The sequence below is a fragment of the Pelodiscus sinensis genome, chromosome 1, assembly GCF_052426305.1.
Source record: "Pelodiscus sinensis isolate ZL-2025 chromosome 1, ASM5242630v1, whole genome shotgun sequence".
NCBI lineage: Eukaryota > Metazoa > Chordata > Testudines > Trionychidae > Pelodiscus > Pelodiscus sinensis.
Window position 1 is genome coordinate 242,503,881 of NC_143052.1, and position 22,886 is coordinate 242,526,766.

The following is a 22,886-nucleotide window of genomic DNA, read 5'->3' on the forward strand; positions in this document are numbered from 1 at the left end:
ATCTTAGGAGCTCACTTTCACCATCAGCTTATTTCATTTATTTAACCAAGATACACATATTAAACCTGTAGTTAAAACATCCTTTATAGATCTGACCAGACAACTCATCTTTTTTTTCCTGAATGCCCTCCAGTTTGTCAGTACCTTTCTGTAAATGAGCAGGGCAGAAGTTAAACAACATTCACACTGGAGCCCTATACAGAGGCACAATTAACTCTCTGCTCCATGATGTCCTGCCTCAAGAATCCCAAAATGAACTGGATTATCTTTTTTAATTGCCTCATTGCAAAGTTATGCTTTGTTTGCTGGTCACTATTATCTGTAGGCTAATTCCACATTATTGCTTTCCAGATTTGTCCTCTACCACTGATCTGGATTATTTCCCCGCACCCCCATTTCCTAACTTCATTATTTTTTCCTATTAAAAAAAAGAAGCTATCTGTCCCTTTACATTTGTCCTCTCTGGAATTTGCTGTTCTTCCCAGTTCAATGGCATTTGTGGTTTTGAATATGATTCATACACTGCCACCCTTGTATCATCAATGAAGATGTTTGTCAAGGGGTACGCCCCGGCATGGGTACGCCCCCCCAAGGTCTCTTTGCCACCATTTGGGCCCCTCGACCAGGGCATTCACGGTACTCCCCCAGTCTCACTACAATGTCCAGGCCCCTCTAGCAGGACAGCTACGGTACCCGCAGTTCCAATGCAAAATCCGGGCCCCTCTATCGGGGTAAATCCGGCTCTATCAACCTGGTTCAAAAGTCAGCGCCCCTCTATCGGGGTAAATACGCCGCTCCTGGACCAGGGGTTGATTGTCCAGGGAAGGGAAAATTGGTGGTAGGGGGACCCGGGCCCTCCCTCTCCACCAGGTCCCAGCCCAGGACCTGTGGGCAGGGACTATGGCTCCTGCCTGCTCAGCAGGGAATCCGGCTGATACGCGCCGAGCCGCTCTCCCATTCCTTTACCCTGGGCTGCTTCTTGCCACGCCCTGGCTCCCCCGTGGCCCTTCTGCCTCAGAGTCAGTACCTGCGGGGGCCGCTGTTGGAGTTGCGGGTGCGGCCCTGCCTACCTGGGGTTGGCGGCTGCTGGCTCTGCCTCCGGGTCAGGCACTGGCGGTGACTCCCGTTTCAGCTGCTGCAGAAACACCGGCACGGCCTGGGCTATTCTTTCCCCCTGCAGCATTCCTGGCTGCAGGGCTCTCTGCTTTTATACTCAGGCTCTGCTGGAGGGGCGGGGCCTTCTCAGCCAGCTGGGTCTGGGCTACCCCCTATCCTTCAGTGCGGGGCCTGTCCGCCCCATCAAATAGTTAAATAAAATAAGGCCCAATATGAATCTCTGCACAACTCTCCTAAATGTCTTCCCATCTCAGTGAATTATTGTGTATCATTAGTTTACTGTTCTTCAGCCAGTCCTAGTGACTGTGCTGCTCTTCCAACTGATTTGAATTAATTTGAAGAGAAAATAGATCTGAATTTTAGAAAATAATTTAATCTACCTTTCTCCATTAGTATATTATATTGCCTTCATAATGATATTGGCAACACACTTTCAAAGGGATCGGAGTCCACCCCCTCATTGTGCATTCATAGGTTTTCATATATAGGTTGGACCTCCCTGGTCTAGCATCCTCAGGACTTGACCAGTCCTGAAGGAGGGAGTTTGTTAGACCAGGGGAGGTTAGGGTTTCCAGGTGTCCGGTTTTGAACTGGACAGTCCAGTATTTGAGCTTTCTGTTTGGAAAACAAATTGAGAAAATATAAATGTCCGGTATTTTCTAAATAAGATGTAATGTAGATTGTGATGTAATGTCGAGTGTGTCTGGTATTTTTGTTGAAACCATCTGGCAACCCTAGGGGAGGTCAGTTCTGGCCCCCTCAGCTGATGGACTCTCCTGGGGTCTATAGTAGATCATCAGGATCCTAGCTCCATGGCCATTCTGGGCTACCAGACTCCACTGACCTGTAGGGCTGCTGAGGCTCCATGGCCAGTCCTGGGCTTGCTGGTCCACGGATGTTGCCAGACCAGGGAGCTGTGGATCAGAGAGGTTCTATCTGTACTATCAATTGCAGGTGAAAACAATTATTGGTATGTGCAACCAGCAGTAGCCTGTGCTATGCTGCTGGTCAGAACATAATGGTCCTTATCTGGCCCACCTACATTGAGAGCAAAGGGAGAAGTTGCCCATGGGCCCAGCAATTCAATGGAGCCAGAGGCTCCTAGCCACCACTGCTGCTATTGCAACAGCAGCCAGAGCCCCGGGCTCTTTAGATCACCACAGGACCAGTGTACTGTGTGCTCCGTAGGGCTCAGAGCACCTCTCTGGGCAGTGTCTGCCCCAGCTCTTCTGCCTTAGGCCCCACCTCTTGAGGAGCACAGAGCTGGTCCCCCATATCTTGCCCAAGGGCCTACAGAGGTTGTCATCTCCCCTGCATTCTACACACACAAGTGGCAAACACCTTGGTTTGAATACTGTTACTGTAGGGGGCTACCTAATAAGCACTGACATTCTCTTTGTTCTCATAATGCAATCATGTTATACCAGAGCTAAGTTATCTTAAAGTCAGAGGCACCAGACACAAATATGGATCAATTTTATCATTGTTCACAATATTACATTAGTATTTAATGTAGGAAAAGATGAAACTAAGACTTCAGTAACAAAACCTGGAATGAAATTTTTTTCCCATTTCCTTGGTTCTGGAGTCTTAGGACAGATCACATGTAGCAAGGTTTGCCTTTAGTATTTGCAACTGTGATGTAAGGTAAAGTTGTGGAAATATAATTTACAAGTGTTACCCACTTTGAAAACATTGCTGCAAAATATTTCCTCTTAGATCATAATGTACAAACAATGAGTTTACTGTGACTGAACTGCAAAGGGCTTGCTTTCTAATCCTTAGGTAAAGGTGTGAGTAACTTTTTTAAGATCCTGAAAGAATAATAAACAGGGAAATGTCCCAGGTGGGATTCAAAGATTTCCTCTGCAATGTGGAAATGTTCTGACAAGAGGTAGCCTGGCAGTTTATGAATCCATGTGCCTGTTTAACCATTCAATATATTTAGACACCCGCGTGTAAACTCCGTAAGTGCCTTCGGTAGCACACCCCTTCCCCCAGCTGACAATCCCTGTCAGAAACCAGGTTTTCTTGTACTTTGTGGCATGAGGCCCACCGCTGTCCCCACTGCAGGAGTCTTTGGTCCCACTAAGGTCTCCTGCACAGAACATGTTCTCTGTGATATTTAATTTGGTCTCCTGGACACACTCTTGTGTCTTGACACGTGGCAGATCAACTCTCATCAGAACCGCAGAAGTAGCACCTCCTTCTATTAGACGCCCCCATCCGCTCACAGTGGAGAACTTAATGGAGGACAGCTCATACATTGCAAACTGTTTCTCAGGCAAACATATGGGTACCACGTAATCAGTGAAATTAACAGGTGCCTCTAGGCGCAGCAGGGCAATATCATGGTCAGTTTTTCCTAAAATATAATTTTCATGAATGATCATTTCAGAAACCCTCCTTTCTTGCTCCCCTTCATCATCTTCATCTATTCTGTGTTCTCCTGAAAAAGGAAATAAATTCTTGTCAGGTTCACATTGGTAGTAAACTTCTTAACTCCACACAGCTCTTATGGAAGGAAAGCGCTAAACTGACATTCCTTCTCTTCTTACTTACTATTACTACATTTCTTTGGCCACTACTGAATCCTGCCCAATTAATTCTTGTCTCTGGTTCAGCAGACACAGTATTTGTTACCCCAGAAAGGCCTCTCCTAGAGCCTCTTCCTTCATTCCAGCTTTCTCCCTTGACAGAAGATGTGTTACAGGGCTCAGCAACAGATTTATAGCAGAAGCAACCAGAGTACAGAGGTACTGCTTCTGTAGGGCCCCTTGACAGCATTAGAACTACCCCGCTTGGCTGTTCATTGACTAACTTCTAGCACAGAAAAGACTAGGCTAGGTTCCATGGCACAGTTATATATAGAAGCTAAGTACCAGACACTGGGAGCCAGTGTAACTCCACTGGCATCTGCATTTGCCAGCTGCGGGAGAGAAGAAATGAGAGGGCATAGGTGCTGGAACGAGGGGCGCTGCCACACCCTGTGGCTCCCATCATGGACAGCATTTACAGTTTATATAGTGGCTCTCAGCACACCCCAGTTTATGAATTGTTCCAGCCCCCCGTCAGAGTGCCACCTCCATAGTTTGCACCCCCACTTTCTCCCCACGTGGAAGACATTCTGGAGGATCCATGGGCCAAGGAGGGAGTGGGCCAAGAACAAGAGGGACTGACTATGCTCTCCCTGATTAAATCATAGAACAATAGGACTGGAAGGGACCCCGAGAGGTCATCGTGTCCAGTCCCCTGCCCTCATGGCAGGACCTAATACTGTCTAGACCATCCATGCTAGACATTTATCTAACCCACTCTTAAATATCCCCAGAGATGGAGATTCCACAACCTCTCTGGGCAATTTATTCCAGTGTTTGACCACCCTGACAGTTAGGAACTTTTTCCTAATGTCCAACCTAAACCTCCCTTGCTGCAGTTTAAGCTCATTGCTTCTTGTTCTATCCTCAGAGGCCAAGATGAACAAGTTTTCTCCCTCCTCCTTGTGACACCCTTTTAGAGACCTTGTAGATTGTACAGCAGACCCATGGAGAAATCTTCTCTTCTACCATTTCTTGACAGCAGCATTCCTGCTGGAGTCATGCTGCTAACTGGCTCTGCCTGCCACTGCCCCCAAACTCTCAAGACACCATTCACACCTCTGCATGGTAATAAATCTGGTCCCAGAGCCTGGTTACTAGGCCAATAATTCAGCAAGTTTTAAGCCTCTTCAATCCCAACCTTGACATCTGTTTTGTAAGACTATTACGTTATGGCTGAGGAAGAAGGCATGGACATTTAGGAACTGCTAACTGCTCCAGTCCAGTAGATGGCCTGTGTCTTTGCAATCAGTTTGGACAGATATTTTTTGGATATAACCCTAAAAATGTCTGCAAGTTCACCGCAGGCAAAAGTGGGATAACTTCTGTAACTTGAGAAGTATTACTCTGGATTTATACAAGATGAAGGTAACCAAAAAACTTTAGGCTACAAAGTCTAAAAAAGTGAGGCAAGAGAAAGACATACCCAGTTTTACTCGGAGCAGTTTTGGATGTGTGTTTTCTAAGCAATGAGCAGCAGTAACCACCCAGCTTGGCGCAAGCAGTGAACCTCCACACTTTTGTTTCTCATTCTCTATTAGCAGAACCTGAAACATGCACAAGAAACTTTTATGTTACACCAAGTCATTTGCTGTGAAATTCTATAGACTTTACAGAAAAAATTCATTGTAATTGGCCTGCAAGGACCATGTCTACTCATCATTTTCCTAACTGATGATTGGTAAAGTTACCATCAACTCTTTGAGGCAGGGACTATGCTGCATAACCCAACAGGGCCTAGGTTTTTAGACCAATCATTTTAGTAACTCAGATTTATAAGTAATTCAGGAGATTATGGGAACTAGGCATCCAACTTCCATTGAAACCCAGTAGAGTTGAGCACTTAACTCACTTTGGACCCTTTGAAAATCCCAGCCTTTGATGTAAATACATTGATAAGTAGGCTGTAAATGCTCATGCTGAGTAGCACCTTCATCTGCAAGCAGAAGTAACACTTTAATGTACTACTCAGGGAGAGTAAAAGTAAGACAGCAAGAGTGAAACCATCAGCATCTGAGAGCTTGGCAATGATTGTATGGCTTGTGCTTTTTGGAATTTAAAGTTTACACAGCAATGTATTTGGATCTAAATTACTAACATTACAAGTTGGAAATAAAGGGTTTTATTTTCCTGTTTGCTCAAAAAGAAACTTTGAATTTGGCCCCAAAGCAGACAACTGTCAAGTTGGCTTCCCTGCATACAGAGCTTAGGGAGCGTTTTGCATCGCTAATCTCCCTCTCTTTAGTTTCTCTTTCCCCCTAGCAACGTCGATAATTCATCAAGTCATGAGTCACTTCATTCCTAACCTTGAAATCGGTTATGTGAGACTGTTACACTATGGCTGAGGAACAATGCAAAGATATTTAGTAATCACTAATTGCTCCTGTCATAAGCAAGCAGATGGCCATTGTATTGTCAATCCATTGACTGATATTTGTTGTATTTAACCTTTAAAAAGGTTTGCGGAGTCACCCCACGTAAATGTGGAATAGCTCCAGTAACTTGAGAGGCATTATGTTGGATTTACACAAGCGAATGTGACAATAAAACCAAACAAAAGTCTTCCCTTGAACAGTTTTGCTAGAATATATTATTGTTTTTGCCTGTTTTGCCCAAGAGTTCACAATCCCACTAACTACAGCTGACCCCCTTGTGGGCAACCTCAGCAATAAGGCAAACGACTGAATGGGCAGAGCATGGAGACAGCTGAATTACCATTTCGTGCCTGGCAACACAGTCACTCCAGCGGAGGGACAAGGCACGATATCAGGGATGCGGTGACCATAGGGAGCTTGCATTGCTTTTAGCTGTTCAGTGCCTGAATGGAGGGCTTGGTTACTCAGTAGTAACAAGTACTCAGTAGACGACAAAATATGAAACAGAAAACTCACCTGCCATGGACATTCACCTGGGGGGCAGACATAACCACCTACAATTCTCCCCCGCTGAGTTGCACTTTGCTTTGCTAAAACAGGGATTCGCCCACATGGGTAATCCACTGTGAAAAATAAACAATAAATCATAGTAAGAAGAGTGATTAAATACAATGAATCCACTGGAAAACACACAGGTCCAAATTCTCTGCTAGGGCAACTCCAAAAAAGATTCCTTCCATGAAGTCATATCAGCAGAGAATTTGGCCAGTAATCTAGTGGTGTGCCTAATTACAGAATATTTTTAATTGCCAAGTGGGTAAATGTATTTTTTTTCTGTAGACACTGCTCACATGTGGTGTTACCTTACAATATAGACCATTTGATAAGAAGTTGCACTTGGGTATCACTGGAGGCTCTGAGAAAAGCATTGATGCTGTGTGTTTAGTGCCTCTAATTCCTTCTGGGTTTTCATGATCATCATTTTAAGCAGGCAGGACAAAGGGTTGTCTTTGAATCGTCTATGACACCAAGGTCTGTTACTCTAAACTTCCTGTTCTCCCAGTACTGCTAACCTCCAGGTCTGAGGAACACACAGAGGGCGCAAGGTCCCATGTCCTCTCTGACAAGTGGCATCTAAAATCTGCAGGATTCTGCAGCAAAATTCTAGCCTCTGAAGCAGCAGATAGGAAATTCTGTAATTTATCTGGGTAAATGAGGTTGTTAGTGATTTGAAGAGGAATAAAAATAACACTCTTATTTGGACATTAAACTCAATATAATTTGTGCTGCTCCTAAAACAGGGGCGGAAAACCTAAGGCCCGGGGGCTGGATGCAGCCCCCAGCTCCCCTGGATCCGGCTCCTGAGGCTTGGGGCTCCCCCCAGCATTGGGGAGCCCATGTTGGCGAGGGGTGGAATTTTTTTTGCTTCTCACTTGTGTGCAGCCCCCGACTGATTTTTCTGTAGGTAAGTGGCCCTGACCCAAAAAAGGTTCCCCACCCCTGCCCTAAATGATCAATGTTGTCACCGTCTCTGGGTCAGCTGACCCTGGTGAGACCTTTTTCTAGTCCCCTTAATGTGCCCCTTTCCACAGGCAGATCCAGGTTTTGCAGCTCAGGTGGGGTGTATGTGATGGACATTGGTGGTGCCACCATCAGTTATACCCCATGGGTTGTTAATGTCACACGTTAGCATGCCTGCTGCTCTCGCTGCCCCTCCACTGAAACCCTAAACTTGGCTTAGAGCAAAAGGGAGGCCAGAAGGGAGCGTGGGGGGAGGGAGCAGGAGAGCAAGCCTGCTGTGCACCTACCCTGCAGTGATGGCTCCTAACCACAGGGCTGGGTTCAGCTCCTCCGTATGGGAGTTGCAGCCTGGCGTACAGGGTCGAAGCGCCATTCAGGTTTAGCCCCTACCCCCCCTTCTGTCATGATGATGGGGCGGCCGGGATAAATGTGAATGAGCAGCGGTGTGACATGTTGCATGGGGTCACACCATGTGACTCTTTGTGCCACACTGTAGTGCCCAGAGCAGGGAGCTGGGCTCAACTTGGCAGCATAGGAGCTGCCGCCAATGGGTGAGGGTGTGATGAGCCTGTTCTCCAGCCCCTTATGAAAAGTGGGGTCAGACACTTCTTTTCATCAGCTGTGTAATAAGCTTGAAAAGGTGCCTTCTCACACCTTAAGGCAGCCAGTTGTTCCCCTGTCCCTCTGCTAATAGCTCCATCAAGGTCCCCTTTTTCATAACAGGCCTGTACCCACTCTTCTCTTTGGGGTGGGACACCACAATCCAGTCACTCCCTGACAGGGTTTCCAGGTGGCACCCCTCTGCCACTCCAGACACCTCACACATCCGTTAGGCACTTGTAAGTAGGGACCCAAAAGCAGTTTCCCAATGGAAGTGTTTTATTTTGCCCCATCAGTGCATAGTATTCAGAGAAGTGAATTTACAACTAGTCCTACACCTCAACTGCCTCACCTCCACTCGGTCTTCCCCTCCAGCCCATAATTAGGCATGAACCAGCCATGGTGCTCTCCATTATATTGGGGGCCGTGTTGCAGCATGGCCGTACAGATCTCAATCTCAGGCTGCCTGTGTCTTGCTGCAGCAGCTGACAACCATTTCTACCAACCCTTTCTGTAGGGTGGATCTCTTAACATATGAGTGTCTTTTGATCTCCATATTCTCAGCTTTTGCAAAACATCTTTGAAGCCAGGTTAGGCTGGAGGTGGTGTCTTTTTGTGACCATAAACTGCCTATTGTATATGAAAACTCATATTGAAATAAATAAAGGTATGAAGCATCTATTCATTGAACACAAATTGACAGCTCCCAGAGAAGCACCATAAAAAGATGTTACCCATAGAATCATAGACGATTAGAGTTGGAAGAGACCTTAGGAGGACATCAAATCCAACCTTCTGCCCAAAGCAGGACCAACCCCAACTAAGTTATCCCAGCCAGGGCTTTGTGAAGCTGGGACTTAAAAACCTTCATGGATGGAGATTCCACCACCTCCCTAGGTAACCCATTCCAGTGCTTCACCACCCTCCAAGGAAAATATGTTACTATAAGAACATAAAAACATAAAAAGGCCATGTTGGGTCGGATCAAAGGTCCATCCAGCCCAGTACCCTGTCTGCCGACAGTGTCCAATGCCAGGTGTCCCAGAGGGAGTGAACTGAACAGATAATGATCAAGCGATCTCTCTCCTGCCATCCATCTCCACCATCTGACAAACAGAAGCCAGGGACACCATTCCTTACCCATACTGGCTAACAGCCATTTATGGACTTAACCTCCATGAATTTATCTAGTTCTCTTTTAAACCCTGTTATAGTCCTAGCCTTCACAACCTCCTCAGGCAAGGAATTCCACAGATTGACTATGCGCTGTGTGAAGAGCTTCCTTTTATTTGTTTTAAACCTGCTGCCTATTAGTTTCATTACGGTAATAACTCGGTTTTTAGAACCTTACCTTGGGGAGTACAGGACACTTCATCACTTGCTAACATGTAACCCTCTGCACAAAAGCACTGTCGTATTGTGGTTGGACTGTCTCTGCAATAATGTTCACAGTGCCCATTTTCATTAATGCACTTCAGTGTGTCATTCAGACCTAAATGCAGGAAAAGACCACATCAGTTCCAGAATGTGGTGTCTTGTGTTTAACTCGAGTCAATTATTCTCGGAAATTTTGACCACATTTTGACCTGTGACTCAGTAATGTTGATATATTGATAAAGAAAGCTGCTCCTGGGGGGCAAATGCAAGCACACATTAATGGCAGAGCTGGGAACTAAACACTCCAGCACAAATTAAAGAGTTCAAAAAATGCACCAAAACACACACAGTGATTGCTATTCAAAATAATGACCATTTGTCTCCAGTTACCACAAAATGGTATTTGAGATATAGCAATCTTTACAAGAATTGGAATAGACCATCCTTGCGGTAACCAGATGGAGACTGTTAGCAATATGTTTGTTTAACAACTGTAATCATTGTATTCCTTTCACCTGCAGTAATTCACTGGAAAGGCCAGAGGATAATTCACTGCAGCAGAAGACCTGTCTTCTGGAGAAAAAGCACGTCTGAATGTTCATTAACTCAAGCTATCTGAATAGCCGAGCATGTATGGGTGCTTTATCATCATCATTATTACGTATCCAATACTATGAACTCAACCTGACCTGAAAACATGAACTGCAACATGTGGGACAAAACACAAGAGACAGAATAAGCGTGTGGGATGGTGTGGACACTCCAGATAGGAAACACTACTGAAGAGGTAGGTTTTCACAAGATTTTTAAAGGAGGTGGTGAAGGGATTTGAAAATATTGACTAAGAGGCTGGTCTAGTGTGGGACAGCATGAGAAGGTGGCAAAAAGATAGGTCTGTGCAAAGAAGACAGAGCTAGTCATCAGCAAAGAAGCATCAGTAGAGTACAGGAAATGGGAAGGGGTATAGGAAGTGAGGGAATATAAGCTGTGAAATCACAGAAGCCTTGTTACAGTACTGGTTGAACATCTCTAGTCTGGCACTCTCTGGTCCGGCAATATCTGTGGCCCGGCATGATTTGAGTTAGCTGGATGTCCACTTATCATGGGTGAGGCAAAGTTTCCTATGGTCCCATAAAGTTTGTTTACAACCACCAGTCCTGGCTCTCAGTGTTCAGTGCTGTTACTTAGCTCTAATTTACCTGTACATTTCTTCTAGGAGCCCAATAAGCAGTGGAAGTGTTGGTAATGCTGCTAGACAGCATTGACTTCCCATGGTCCAGCACAGGTCAGATCCTGAGGGTGCCGGACTAGAGAGGTTCAACCTGTTGTTAGAGCCACTAGTTAGATAACAATGTTAGACCAGATAAGCTTCTGATCCTCCTTTGGGCCTACACTATGCTTATGTACCGAGTATATTGAGTTAGAACCAATGCTGCTTGTCATCAGTGGAAAGACTCCCACAGATATCGCTGGACATTGGATTTGTCCCATTGTGCTTTTAATGAAGGTATAGGTAAGGACTGTTCTTTTCTGCATGTGTTTATATACAGACATGGCCACCCCTTCTACAATATTATGATAAATCTAGGGCAAAGTGTGTCTGCTGAAGTACCCTTGCAAAAGTCATCATTTGCTGACCATTACTGTCCTGAGGAAATGTATGCATTGTCATTGTATATGAAGTTACAAGAGTCTGCTACTTATTTGTTACTGAAACATGTCAAGCGATTGCGAAATGCCCATCGACTAGCCACTCAGAGAAGGAACAGAAATTACATATATTGAAACCTTGCATGCCAATCATAAGTAGACAAAAAGTGCAAGCAACATTTTGCAATTCATAATGAAGGATGGTCAGCAGCACACATACACCACGAAGACTGCCTAATCCCACGACATAGCATGGGTTTTTCCTGCACCTATAGAAGAGGAACACCATGGGCCTACTCTCTCCTTTCCATCTCAACACCTGGAAGCAAGACTGTTAGAAGACAAAGAGAAATCTCTTTGTACTGGGAGGAAGGGATAGTCTTAACTAGAAAGCCTGAAAGCTGCCTGAAAAGTCCAGCAGGGTGAGAAAAACTGTTTGATTCAAATCTTGTTCAACCTGATAAAATTTAGGATTTAGAATGTATGTTTACTTCTTATTTCTTATGTAGCCAACTCAGATCTTTATGCCTATGCACATATAATCACTGAAAATCTACTTTTGTTGAGTTAATAAACTTATTTTAATGGTTAATCTAAATGAATGAGTTTATCTAAAGTGCTTGGGGGAACTGCTCAGTTCACAGAGCTGGTGCATGTCCCACCACCCTTTGAAAGGAGAGGCAAGCTCATTAGTGAGCTTGCATTGATCTTGAGCAATTCAATATGCACTTTTCTGGGGTGGAAGGCTAGGGTCTCCTTGTGTGCAGTTCATAAGTGGATTGGAAGAGAATTCATGTAACTTTGCTGGGCGTAGCTCTGCAAACTGATGGCTAAGGGAAAGGAGTCTGGAGGGGTTGGCTTTTCACTATGTAGGAGACAGCCTGGAGAAGAGAGTTAATGAGGGGACGGACAATGGTTATGCAGTGCAGATTGCATATTGGGGTGTGTCACACTATTGCCATTTCTAAGCCATAGAGTTACTATAATTCAGTGAGAAAAATGCTCTTTTTCCCTCAGGTGAGTGAAAACAGTGAACTCCTTAGAAGATCTACACTATGTAATGATTATGTGGCTATTATTTAGAGTGACTGCAATACCTGTTTCCTAAATGCTGAATAAAACATAGCAGTGTTAACTGTGTCAGCATTCTATTTTCTGTGAGAATGATGCACAGTAATGTTGACAAGTTTCAGAGGGGGAGCCCTGTTTGCACAGTAATGTTGTTTGCTACCAGTCCTTTTAAAAATCAACAATGTATTTATCAGAGCACCTAACATTTGAATAGGATATTTTTTTAAAGTTTTAATATCTGACCTCTCTCACAGTTTTTGCCCTTATACTCCTCAGGGCAAAGGCAAACATAAGCCTGAAATTCATCGACACACGTCCCACCATTCTGACAGGGGGCAGAGTCACATTGGTTGGCATCTGTAAAAACACAGTGTCAGCAAAGGCTCACAGGAAGAACTGCAGTGGTGTAATTTCAGTAAATTATTAGAACACATGAAATTCTCATACCAACATAAGTGTGCCAGAATTCCATCTGTAAAAAAAGAGAGGGAAAAGGGCATAAGGAATTATCCAGACATATGATGTATCATTTCATGAACAAAAGATAAGAGCATGTACAATTCCGAAACAAATAAATTATAGAGTTATTGCACATAGTTGGTTGAAGGGTGAAGAAAATTGTGGCTACTTAGAGAACATGTCTAAAATTGTACACAATATTAATTTGTGTATATTTTAAGACAAAGGTAATACAAGACAAAGGTACTACAGGTTGAACCTCTCTAATCCAGCACACTCTGGTCCAGCAACATCCGTGGTCCGACTTGATTTTAGTCAGCAGGATGTCCACTTATCATGGGTGTGGCTAAGTTTCACACAGTCCCATAAAGTTTGTTTATTTAGGTCTAATTTTCCCCCATATGTCTTCTAAGAGCCCAGTAAGCAGTGGAAGTGTCGGTGATACTTCTAGACAATACTGACCTCCCATGGTTCGGCAAATTCTCTAGTTTGGCACCAATCAGGTCTCGAGGATGCCAGACTAGAGAGGTTCAACCTGTATGTTATATACTTTACAGCTCTCAGGGTTTAAGAGGCAAAATCTATTTATGTTTCTACTAATAAGATAGGAAGAGATAAGATAAAGATCAGGCCAACAGAAAACTCCTTAGCCAGTGCTACTCCTTACTTACTGTTCTTTTAGTGTCTTGAAAGATTTCTCTGGCTTCCTCATAGGAACACAATTCTTCAACGCACTCCCGTTCTAGTGACCCTCTTTTTAACTCCTCAAGGAAGCTATTAGCTCTTCTTTGTCTTTTCAGCAAGCTGTTTGCCTGCTCCTGCTTTAAAAAGACTGAAAAATTGAAATAATTGGCACTCTGCATACACATTTCTCTCCTCAGAAACAAAATACAGTAGGAACTCAGGGTTATGAACTGACCAGTCAACCATATACCTCATTTGGAACCAGATGTATACAATAAAGCAACAGCAGAGATTAAAAAAACTAAAATAAAAATATATCACAGATGCAGTACAGTACTGTGATAAATGTAAGCTAATACAAATAAAGAGAAAAGAGCATTTTATTTTGCATAATAAAGTTTCAAAGCTGTATTAGGTCAATGTTCAGTTATAAACTTTTGAAAGAATAACTGTAATGCTTTGTTCAGAGTTACAAACAACCTCCATTCCCGAGGTGTTTGTACATCCTCTGAGAGTCTACTGTAAGCCACTCAGAGTTCAGGTCCCTTTACTTTTTAAATTCAAGCTGTTTGCAACAATATTTAAAGCAGGTAGAGACACATTATTTACTTATGCTGCTGTACATGAGGTAAAGTGATATATTCCACGTCTTTATGCAGACTAAAATTTTAGAATTATAGCAGTTCTTCACCCAAATAATTCATGAAGAGTTACCATTCATCACATGGGTAGGTTTGAAAAAAAAGTAGGACAGGATTTCCTTTAGTTCTGGCAGTCAGTCAACAACATTTCTGGAAATTAGACAAGCAGCACGTTATTTTGAAATAAGTCATTTCAAAATAAAGTAGAGTCCTGATTATCTGACCTAAATCGGACCGAGGGATGGTCAGATTAACAAAAATGTCGGATAATATGGAAACTGGTATGAAATCAGGTTTATTACTTATTATTCTACAGAACAACTAACATAATAGAGTACAGAACATTTAGTATGCAGTATGGCAGAGTGCTAAAGTTATTGTTTAAAAAAATTAGTGATTGACGTTTGTTTCCCAGCTTTGTTTCTCTTCCTTGCAGCAAGGTCGCACCAGCGTCTCAATAACATAACATCATTAGCAGTTGCCTCCCCTTGTTGTTCAACGTAAGCCAGTGCCACCTTGAGAACCTTGATCCCTTCGTTATGACTAATTCTCTCCATTTTGTCATTGTCATTTGTATCATCTTCATCGTCATTGTCATCCCGATTCACCAGAGCTATTATGTCGTGGCCAGTCATTTCTTGTTGCTCGTCTTTCTCCATCCATTCCTGTATTTCATCATCATCCACCTTCTCGCAGCCTGGAATTTGCTGTAACAAAGGTAATAGGTTATCACAATTTTCTTACACCATTTCTTATATGTTTTTGTCTTCTGAAAGTAACTATCTCCATGATCTTGCCAGAGTTTGTGGTTCAATCTCTTCCCATGATTGTAAGATCCAATAAATAACATCTTTTATGTTCACTGTCCTTCGCTTATATAGCATACCATTTCCATCGTCTATCACCTCAATGAGCGTAGTTAAAAGCTTACGACGATATTTTTTCTTTAATGCTTCAAGCACACCCTGGTCCATAGGCTGACACAATGAGGTGATAGTAGGAGGAAGAAAAATCACTCCAATGTCCCCACTGATCAATTCATTCTCATGAGGATGAGATGGCTCATTATCAATGACAAGGATTGCTTTCCTTGGTAGGTTTAGCAAATTCAAAAATTGTTCTACTGAAGGAAGAAATTCATTGAAAAACCAGCCTCAGAAAATTGATTAATCCATCTATGCATTCCTCTGATTTTTGTACGAAACTGGTAGAGCAGTAGGTGTTATGTTTTTGAAAGCTCGTGGGTTTTTTTGCCTTTCCAATAAATCTGAGTCTTAGTTTGTGGTTACCAGTAGCGTTACTACAGGCTAGAATTGTCACTCTTTCTTTACTTCGTTTATACCCAGGAGCTGAAACTTCAGCCTGGGAAGCTAGAGTTTTTGAAGGCAGCATTTTATAGTTTAAGCCTGTCTCATCACAGTTATATATCTGCTCACCTGATAATCCTTCATTGTCGATGAGATAATGAAAATTTGCTTTAAATTTCAGAAACCCTTCCTGATTTGCCGATAATTTTTTGCCACATATACTGAGCTGCCTTAACCCATATCTTTTTTTCCAGATATCAAGCCAGCCTACACTAGCCGTGAAATCAGGTTCCCCTTCATTAAATTCCTTTTGAAAACTCAGAGCTTTCTCTTGCAGAATCGGGCCTGTGACAGGCATGCCCTTATCCCTTTGCTGTGTGAACCATAAGAACAAAGCTTCACTCACTTTTTCATGTTCACATTTTTTCGTTTTTCTGTCCTTCAGTCCTGCACTTGAGGGTCGATCAAAGCACCACTTTTCTAACTCACTTATTTTCCTCTTCCAGTCACCAACTGTAACTCATCCCACACCGAGTTCAGATGCAATTTTTAGCATGGACTCACCTTTGTCTACTCTCTTTAATGCTTCAGGTTTTTGTTCAATGGAAAGAACCACTTTTTTTCCTCTTTTCATATGCCATGTTCCTCAAACAATAAAAGTATATTACAGTAAGGGGAACATGCAATTGGAAAAATGAAACACAATCACAGCACAAACATAAATCAGTGGTGCAGAGGAACAAACGAAGCTACGGCCATTGCGGTATGTGATGCATGGACACGTAAATAGCACGCTGAATGGCTGTGTTGGTTAAACTGGCAGGTCAGATAAGTGAAGGTTGGATAATCAGGACTCTACTGTAATGGAATTGCTGCGTAGACGTTTGCATTGTTATTCCAAAATGCTGCTGCTGGGTAGACGCACCCTTAATGTGCAAGAGGAGCAGAAGTCAAGTTGGTGTGCTACAGAGCACTGTGCTGTGCAAGAGAACACATCTCCGTTCTACACCAGTTTCTGCAAAATGTGAACTTTTTTTTAAAATAAGAGTTACAGTTGTTCTGTAGTAGAGACCCAGTCCGGGCTTCTGCCTTTAGGGCACCATCACTAAACAAATGCTAAATTAATATAAAATTATCTCTCTACTATTATAAAAGGCGAGGGGTCCATCACGCAGTCACACAGAACATTTGAGAATACACTGGAAGACTTGAGAAGTCTGGGTCTGGGGTGGTTTTTCCAGAGGCCAAATGGATAAGGCATCAGCCTCCAGAATTTGGGATTGTGGGTTTGAGTCCTGCCCCAGGAGCAACTGGGCAGCTGCCTCCAGCTTACCCAGGGCTAGAGTTAGCACCAGCTGAGGGTAGGGAGGTGGGTTACCAGCTTCTCCAGGGCTGGAGCTGGAAGGGGTGAGCAGCTGGGTCGCTGAGCCACTTACTCTAGCTGCAGTGAGCAGAGCAACAATTGGCCCTGGGGTGGGAGTGCTGTGCAGGCAGGGAGAGCAGCCCTGGGCCCTACCCTGTGGGATAGGGTCTGGGGGTGCAATGCCAGCACATGGTGGGTTGGTGGAGTGGAGGCGTAGCACTCCCTGCTTTCAGTGCCTTCCCTGAGGGACAGCTCCCAGTCTCCTCAGCCAGGGCAGCTCCCCGCAGTGCCCTGCCCTCCCCCACGTGAGGGAAGCTCCCAGAACCACATCCCCCATCCTAGGGCTGCAGCTGGGGACAATGCTGGCTCAGCTTTGCCCAGCCACAAGGGACAAGAGAGCAGCCCAGCTCCCTGGGCTGATCCCACTGAGGCAGAGCTGGGACCCTAGAGCCTCCCAGATCTAGTGTCTGTCACAGGGTTTATTTATTGTAACAATCACTCCCATGTGGCAGCCAGATGCTGCTCTAGGGAATAAGTTAGCCAAGTGTGGAATGGAGGCTGCACCTTAGAATCATAGAATAATAGGACTGGAAGGGACCTCGAGGGGTCATCGAGTCCAGCCCCCCGCCCCCAAGGCAGGACCAAGCTCCATCTACACCATCCCTGACAGATGTCTATCTAACCTGTTCTTAAATATCTCCAGAGAGGGAGATTCCACCACCTCCCTTGGCAATTTATTCCAATATTTGACCACCCTGACGGTTAGGAATTTTTTCCTAATGTCCAATCTAAACCTCCCCTGCTGCACTTTAAGCCCGTTATTCCTTGTCCTGTCCTCAGAAACCAAGAGGAACAAATTTTCTCCTTCCTCCTTGTGACACCCTTTTAGATATTTGAAAACCGCTATCATGTCCCCCCTTAATCTTCTTTTTTCCAAACTAAACAAGACCAGTTCATGAAGCCTGGCTTCATAGGTCATGTTCTTTAAACCTTTAATCATTTTTGTCGCTCTTCTCTGTACCCTTTCCAATTTCTCCACATCTTTCTTGAAATGTGGCGCCCAGAACTGGACACAATACTCCAGCTGAGGCCTAACTAGTGCAGAGTAGAGCGGCAGAATGACTTCACGAGTTTTGCTTACAACACACCTGTTGATACAACCTAGAATCATATTTGCTTTTTTTTCAACAGCATCACACTGTTGACTCATATTCAACTTGTGGTCCACTATGACCCCTAGATCCCTTTCTGCCATGCTCCTTCCTAGACAGTCGCTTCCCATCTTGTATGTATGGAACTGATTGTTCCTTCCTAAGTGGAGCACTTTGCATTTCTCTTTATTAAACCTCATCCTGTTTACCTCTGACCATTTCTCTAACTTGCTAAGGTCATTTTGAATTATGTCCCTATCCTCCAAAGAAGTTGCAACCCCACCCAGTTTGGTATCATCTGCAAACTTAATAAGCATACTCTCTATCCCAATATCTACATCATTGATGAAGATATTGAACAGTACGGGTCCCAAAACAGACCCTTGCGGAACTCCACTTGTTATCCCTTTCCAGCAGGATTTAGCACCGTTAACAACTCTCTGACTACGGTTATCCAGCCAATTATGCACCCACCTTATCGTGGCCCTATCTAAGTTATATTTGCGAGGGAGGGAGTTGGGCAGGCTGGCTAGGACCTAGCCGACTGGCACCTGGATGACACACTCCAGTGGTTCCAGTGCTCTCAGCAGGTGAGAGTGCACTGTGTGCGCAGACAGTGTGAGGTGGTGGTGGAGCAGCGGGTCCTTCATGGACAAGATGGCTGCCAGGTCTGCTTTTGCCCCACTCCTGCACCAGGCCAACCTGAGTGGCGTCTACCATCGCAATGACATTTATTAGCATTTATTAATGCTGGTAACTGATAATAAACTGATAATAAATAATGCAACTCAGTGATGTATTTCTGAATCTTGACATAGTAGACTGTAAAAAAAACAATCATTCTACGAGGTGAACAATGTCCTACCATATATTAATTAGTTGATTCTGAAGCCTAGTGATGACAATTTTACTTCTGAGCATTTTGACAGAAACATTCAACTGCTCTGGGATGGTGGGTAAAGCTGGGGATAGAAGATGGAGCTTGAGCAGAGTAGTCCCAAAATGTTTCCTCTCCAACATAATTCCCAATGGAAAATGAACAGTCTTCCATTTGGAGGTATCTCTGCCAGGCAGTGCCCAGCCACACTGATAGGAGGGGGGTTTGGAAGTTTACTCCACTCATACTTGTACTAGAGTATTTCTGTTCCTAGATTACCAGCCACCAAATTATCATTAACATATATATATTTAAAAACATAAAAGGGATTACTGTAGATGGCTTCCATGATAATTACGTCTGTATACGTATTTACTATAGTACACACAGTGCAATGTCTTTTTCTTATGCTCATATCAAGTTTCATCCTTTCATTTTGTTGAATACCGATATTTTTAATTTTTTGCAATTGCTTTCTTACTTCACTTGTCCTCATTAACTTACTGAAGGGAAGAGAATCTAAGGGCACCACCATTCTATAGCTAAAAAGGTATACGGAAATCTTCGTAGAATTGTATTTTTTTTATTGTTGATCAAGTCTTGGTGGGGAGGGGGGAAGGGTGTCACTCTGTGGATTGACTGAGCTCTATGATTACTAGTGCCCTTTGGTTCCCTGGGAGCGGATTCTGATGCACATATTGAGATAACTTATTCATCTATGAGCCTAGCAGGAATTTTTCCCAATTGATACAGTAAGAGCATGAACACAATTGCCACCCAAAACAACGAGCTCATTAGAACACCTGAACAGACTTAGACACATTCATTAGGAATCGTTCTGTACAGCCATTGCTGTGGATGATCCAACACGCCTCAAGAATCATGTGATTAACAAAGCAATAAATAATGATCATTACAGCAGTTTCCTGAGACATACCTGTTGCCAGAAAAAGAGGTAGCAATAGCATAAAGCAGAGAAGCAAAACCACGTAGTTACTGGAAGCCATGATGAAACAGAAATGCCAGTGTCCCAATATCTTGCAGCCCTTGCTGAAATGTCAACATGGTGAAAGCTCTCTATTTCAAAGGCTTTGACCTGGAGGAGGAGTTGGGTAGTCATTAAACACAGAGAGCTAAACCCCATGCAAATAATTCTATTCGTGCAGAAACGTACCAACTAATCCCCTACATGGTCTTAAAAAACAGGCAAAAATCTTAGTTGAGAAGAATTCCCATTCATAGTGCCCAAAGGCTATACTGAACATTATGAATGTTGTAGTGTGTTCTTACTAACAGCACAGCATACTATTAAATGTGGACTATGAGTGCCAAATTACAGCCTGGATAGCATGCCATTACATTTTGTATGTCGCCACCCCCAATTCACAGATGAATCAGAACTCCAAGATTAGGTGATGGGGGGGACGGAGGGTCAAGGTAAAGATCTGGAGTATCTTTGAAGGGGATCACATTATTGAGGTTTTCAAATGTATCATGTTGCTTTCCTTTGTGGTCCCCAGTGGGAACCCTGAACCACTGTCTGATTTTATATTGCGACACCAATTAACAAACAAGGAATACCAGGTTCCGCTTTGGACTCATTTTGCTGCAGTGAAGGAGCTGTGTACTTTATCACCATGGACTTCTACACAAAGGGCTTGCAGTGTATTGGAAAGAAAAGAATGGAGCAAAATTTCATTTAATTAATAATTGTAGTAGTTTGACCAAATTGACAGCTAAAGTTATATCTGGAATATAAGCATTCCTATGTATTCATGTCTATCAAGGGCTAATTGTATCAGAACACATAATTTACAACATTCTTAAGCAAAGATTTGACTAATATCAGCAAGGTTAGATGCAATGATTTATCAATGGGGATTGGAGCATTCCATAGGGCCTGGGGTATTTTCCAGTCAATTCTTCACTTCATTAGGTTAAAAGAAAGCAGCTGCTTTGTGCACATCAGAACAATGAAGGGAAGCACCATTTTTATACTATTGCCAGGCTTCATCATCATCATCTCCTCCCTGCTGAAGTCATAAGTGACTATCAAAGAATCAGTCTCTGTCACCTGAGAAATCAAAGAGTCCTGCCCATCTAGATGTATTATTTACACGGTTCTTGTAACTCACACTTTATGTGCGGTGATGTACATCCTTTTTGGACATCTGGTTTACAATATGGAAAAACTGACCTTTTGGGGCATCTTTTATTTATTGGACTCTGGCTAATTCCCAGAAAACTCATTTCCTGGAATTTTCAGAGGCTAATGGTGGGAACTGTTACAGGAAAGAGGGAAGGAGTATGACTGCTGGAGAACACAAGACACTATAACAATGAATGAGTCTCAAAATATTCCGCGCCTCTGCTATTGGAAATCCCCATTTGTACCTTGGCTTATCCTCACCTAACCCTAAACCCACCCCCACCTTGCCCTCTCCTTTAGCTTGGAGCTAGCTGGGGGATGGGGGACTGTGATAGGCATTCAGAGGAAAAACCACCTGGAGAAGTGATGATCTGCAGAGAAATGAGGCTACTGGCAGAAGCAAGGCAAGTGAAGAGTAGGAAATGGGGTGGGAAGCTCTGCTACTCAGCAGGGAGGTTTCTGGGGGATCTTGGGGTGAATAGACAAGGTGGGAGGGGTCCTGTATTCAAGGAAAGAGACAAGGGGATGAGGGGAGGAGGACAAACTGGGAAGGAAATCTGTCTCCACTGACCATGGGGAAGGGGATAGGAGCAGAGACTGCAACTATGGCTACATCAAGACGACACGCCTTTTTCGAAAGAGGCTTTTTCGAAAGATACTTTTGAAAAAGCCTCTTTCGAAAAAGAGCATCTAGACTACAACCAGTACTTTCAAAAAAGCAAGCCGCAGTCTGGATGCTCTCTTTCAAAAAAGCACAGTTTGCATTACATAGTGCCTAATTTGAAAGAACACTTTCAAAAAAAGGCATTATTCCTCGTAAAACGAGGTTTTTTGCAGTCCACAAAACTGCTGTGTTTTGATTTACTGTTGACAGAACGTGGCAGCAGTCTAGACACAGGTAAAGTTTTTTCAAAAAATTCCTAGACACACCCATACGTTTTTTGTTTGCAGCTCTGAGTGAGGAACAGCAAGACAATACTGTAGCTTTTCAAAGAGTTCAGATAAGAATATATTTGTCAGAGCCACACTGCAATTTTTCTTATCTTATCTTCTTAGAACAGAAAAGCCACTGTCCTGTCTGAGGGAGTCTCTTCCTGTTATGCAAGTGAGAGCATAGGGCCACGTGTCTGACATTTCTTTATCTACCACCACATTCAGTGGCTTTTTTTTTAAACTTCTTTGACTCACCCTATACAAGGGATGGCACTTACACACACACAAAAAAACCCTTTGGATAAGAATTTATTACTATGTCTGGAGCGCTTGCTTGGTGCCACGTTTAGTCTTGTTCCTAAATCTCCGTAAGGGGCCAGCTGGAAGAAAAGACAGATGTTTGGATACATGGCAGACGCCTAACACTTTTACTTTTAAAAAAACCTAGCTTCAGCAACAAGCATTTCCATGTACTTGTGTTCTAAGACTATGGATTTCCATCTACTTTATTTGACTTCTAAATCAGATTTTGTTCCCAAACCCTCCTAATTACATCAATCATACAATGGTATTACACTGCTGTTGTACATTCTGTGTGATTCATATGACATTTTACATTTCCGCCCTCTCATTTTATTGGTATCTCAAACCTGTGAGGTTCTGATTTAACAGTTTGCTTGTGATTGCAATACAAATATTATGGAAGGGAAGCCCCAGGAGTGAGAATCTAGGAAATATATGAGTCATGTAGTGAAACACTTCATTCAAAGAAATACTGGTGTAATTAGGCTGAGGGGTGATGACACTGGTAGGCATCACTAGAAGAGCAAGTATTAAAAAGAGCACCAATGAAGTTTCCCATGGGACTTTCCTCCTAATTAGCTTCAGAGTCACAGACTCCTTTCCTAAGTTGTTGCCTAGCCAGCCCTGGCAACAAAGCCAGCCCTGGCAACTTACCTTGAAGAGCTGCATTACTTACAGTATAAATTATCTTCCCTCTTTTTAGGACCTGGGC

The 22,886-nt window shown here is 43.4% G+C and overlaps 1 protein-coding gene across 1 annotated transcript; it reads right to left on the reverse strand.

Moving 5' to 3' along the window:
• Positions 1-2,575: 2,575 nt before the first annotated feature.
• On the reverse strand, positions 2,576-19,885 carry F7 (coagulation factor VII). The gene is made up of 8 exons (XM_006138946.5): positions 19,727-19,885; positions 13,438-13,598; positions 12,755-12,779; positions 12,551-12,664; positions 9,561-9,701; positions 6,605-6,711; positions 5,140-5,260; positions 2,576-3,565 (listed from the first exon to the last, which is right to left on the reverse strand). Exons 1-8 carry the CDS (start codon positions 19,794-19,796, stop codon positions 3,024-3,026), a joined length of 1,281 nt encoding a protein of 426 aa, XP_006139008.2. The 5' UTR covers positions 19,797-19,885; the 3' UTR covers positions 2,576-3,023.
• Between the last annotated feature and the right edge of the window lie 3,001 nt (positions 19,886-22,886).

Coding starts and splice junctions, on each gene's coding strand:
- F7 (XM_006138946.5), bottom strand. CDS start 19,796: ATGGCTTCCAGTAACTACGTGGTTTTGCTTCTCTGCTTTATGCTATTG. Junction 12,780..13,437: donor TTCAAGACACTAAAAGAACA/GTAAGTAAGGAG, acceptor CTTTTTTTACAG/ATGGAATTCTGGCACACTTA. Junction 6,712..9,560: donor AGTGTCCTGTACTCCCCAAG/GTAAGGTTCTAA, acceptor TATTTTTCACAG/TGGATTACCCATGTGGGCGA.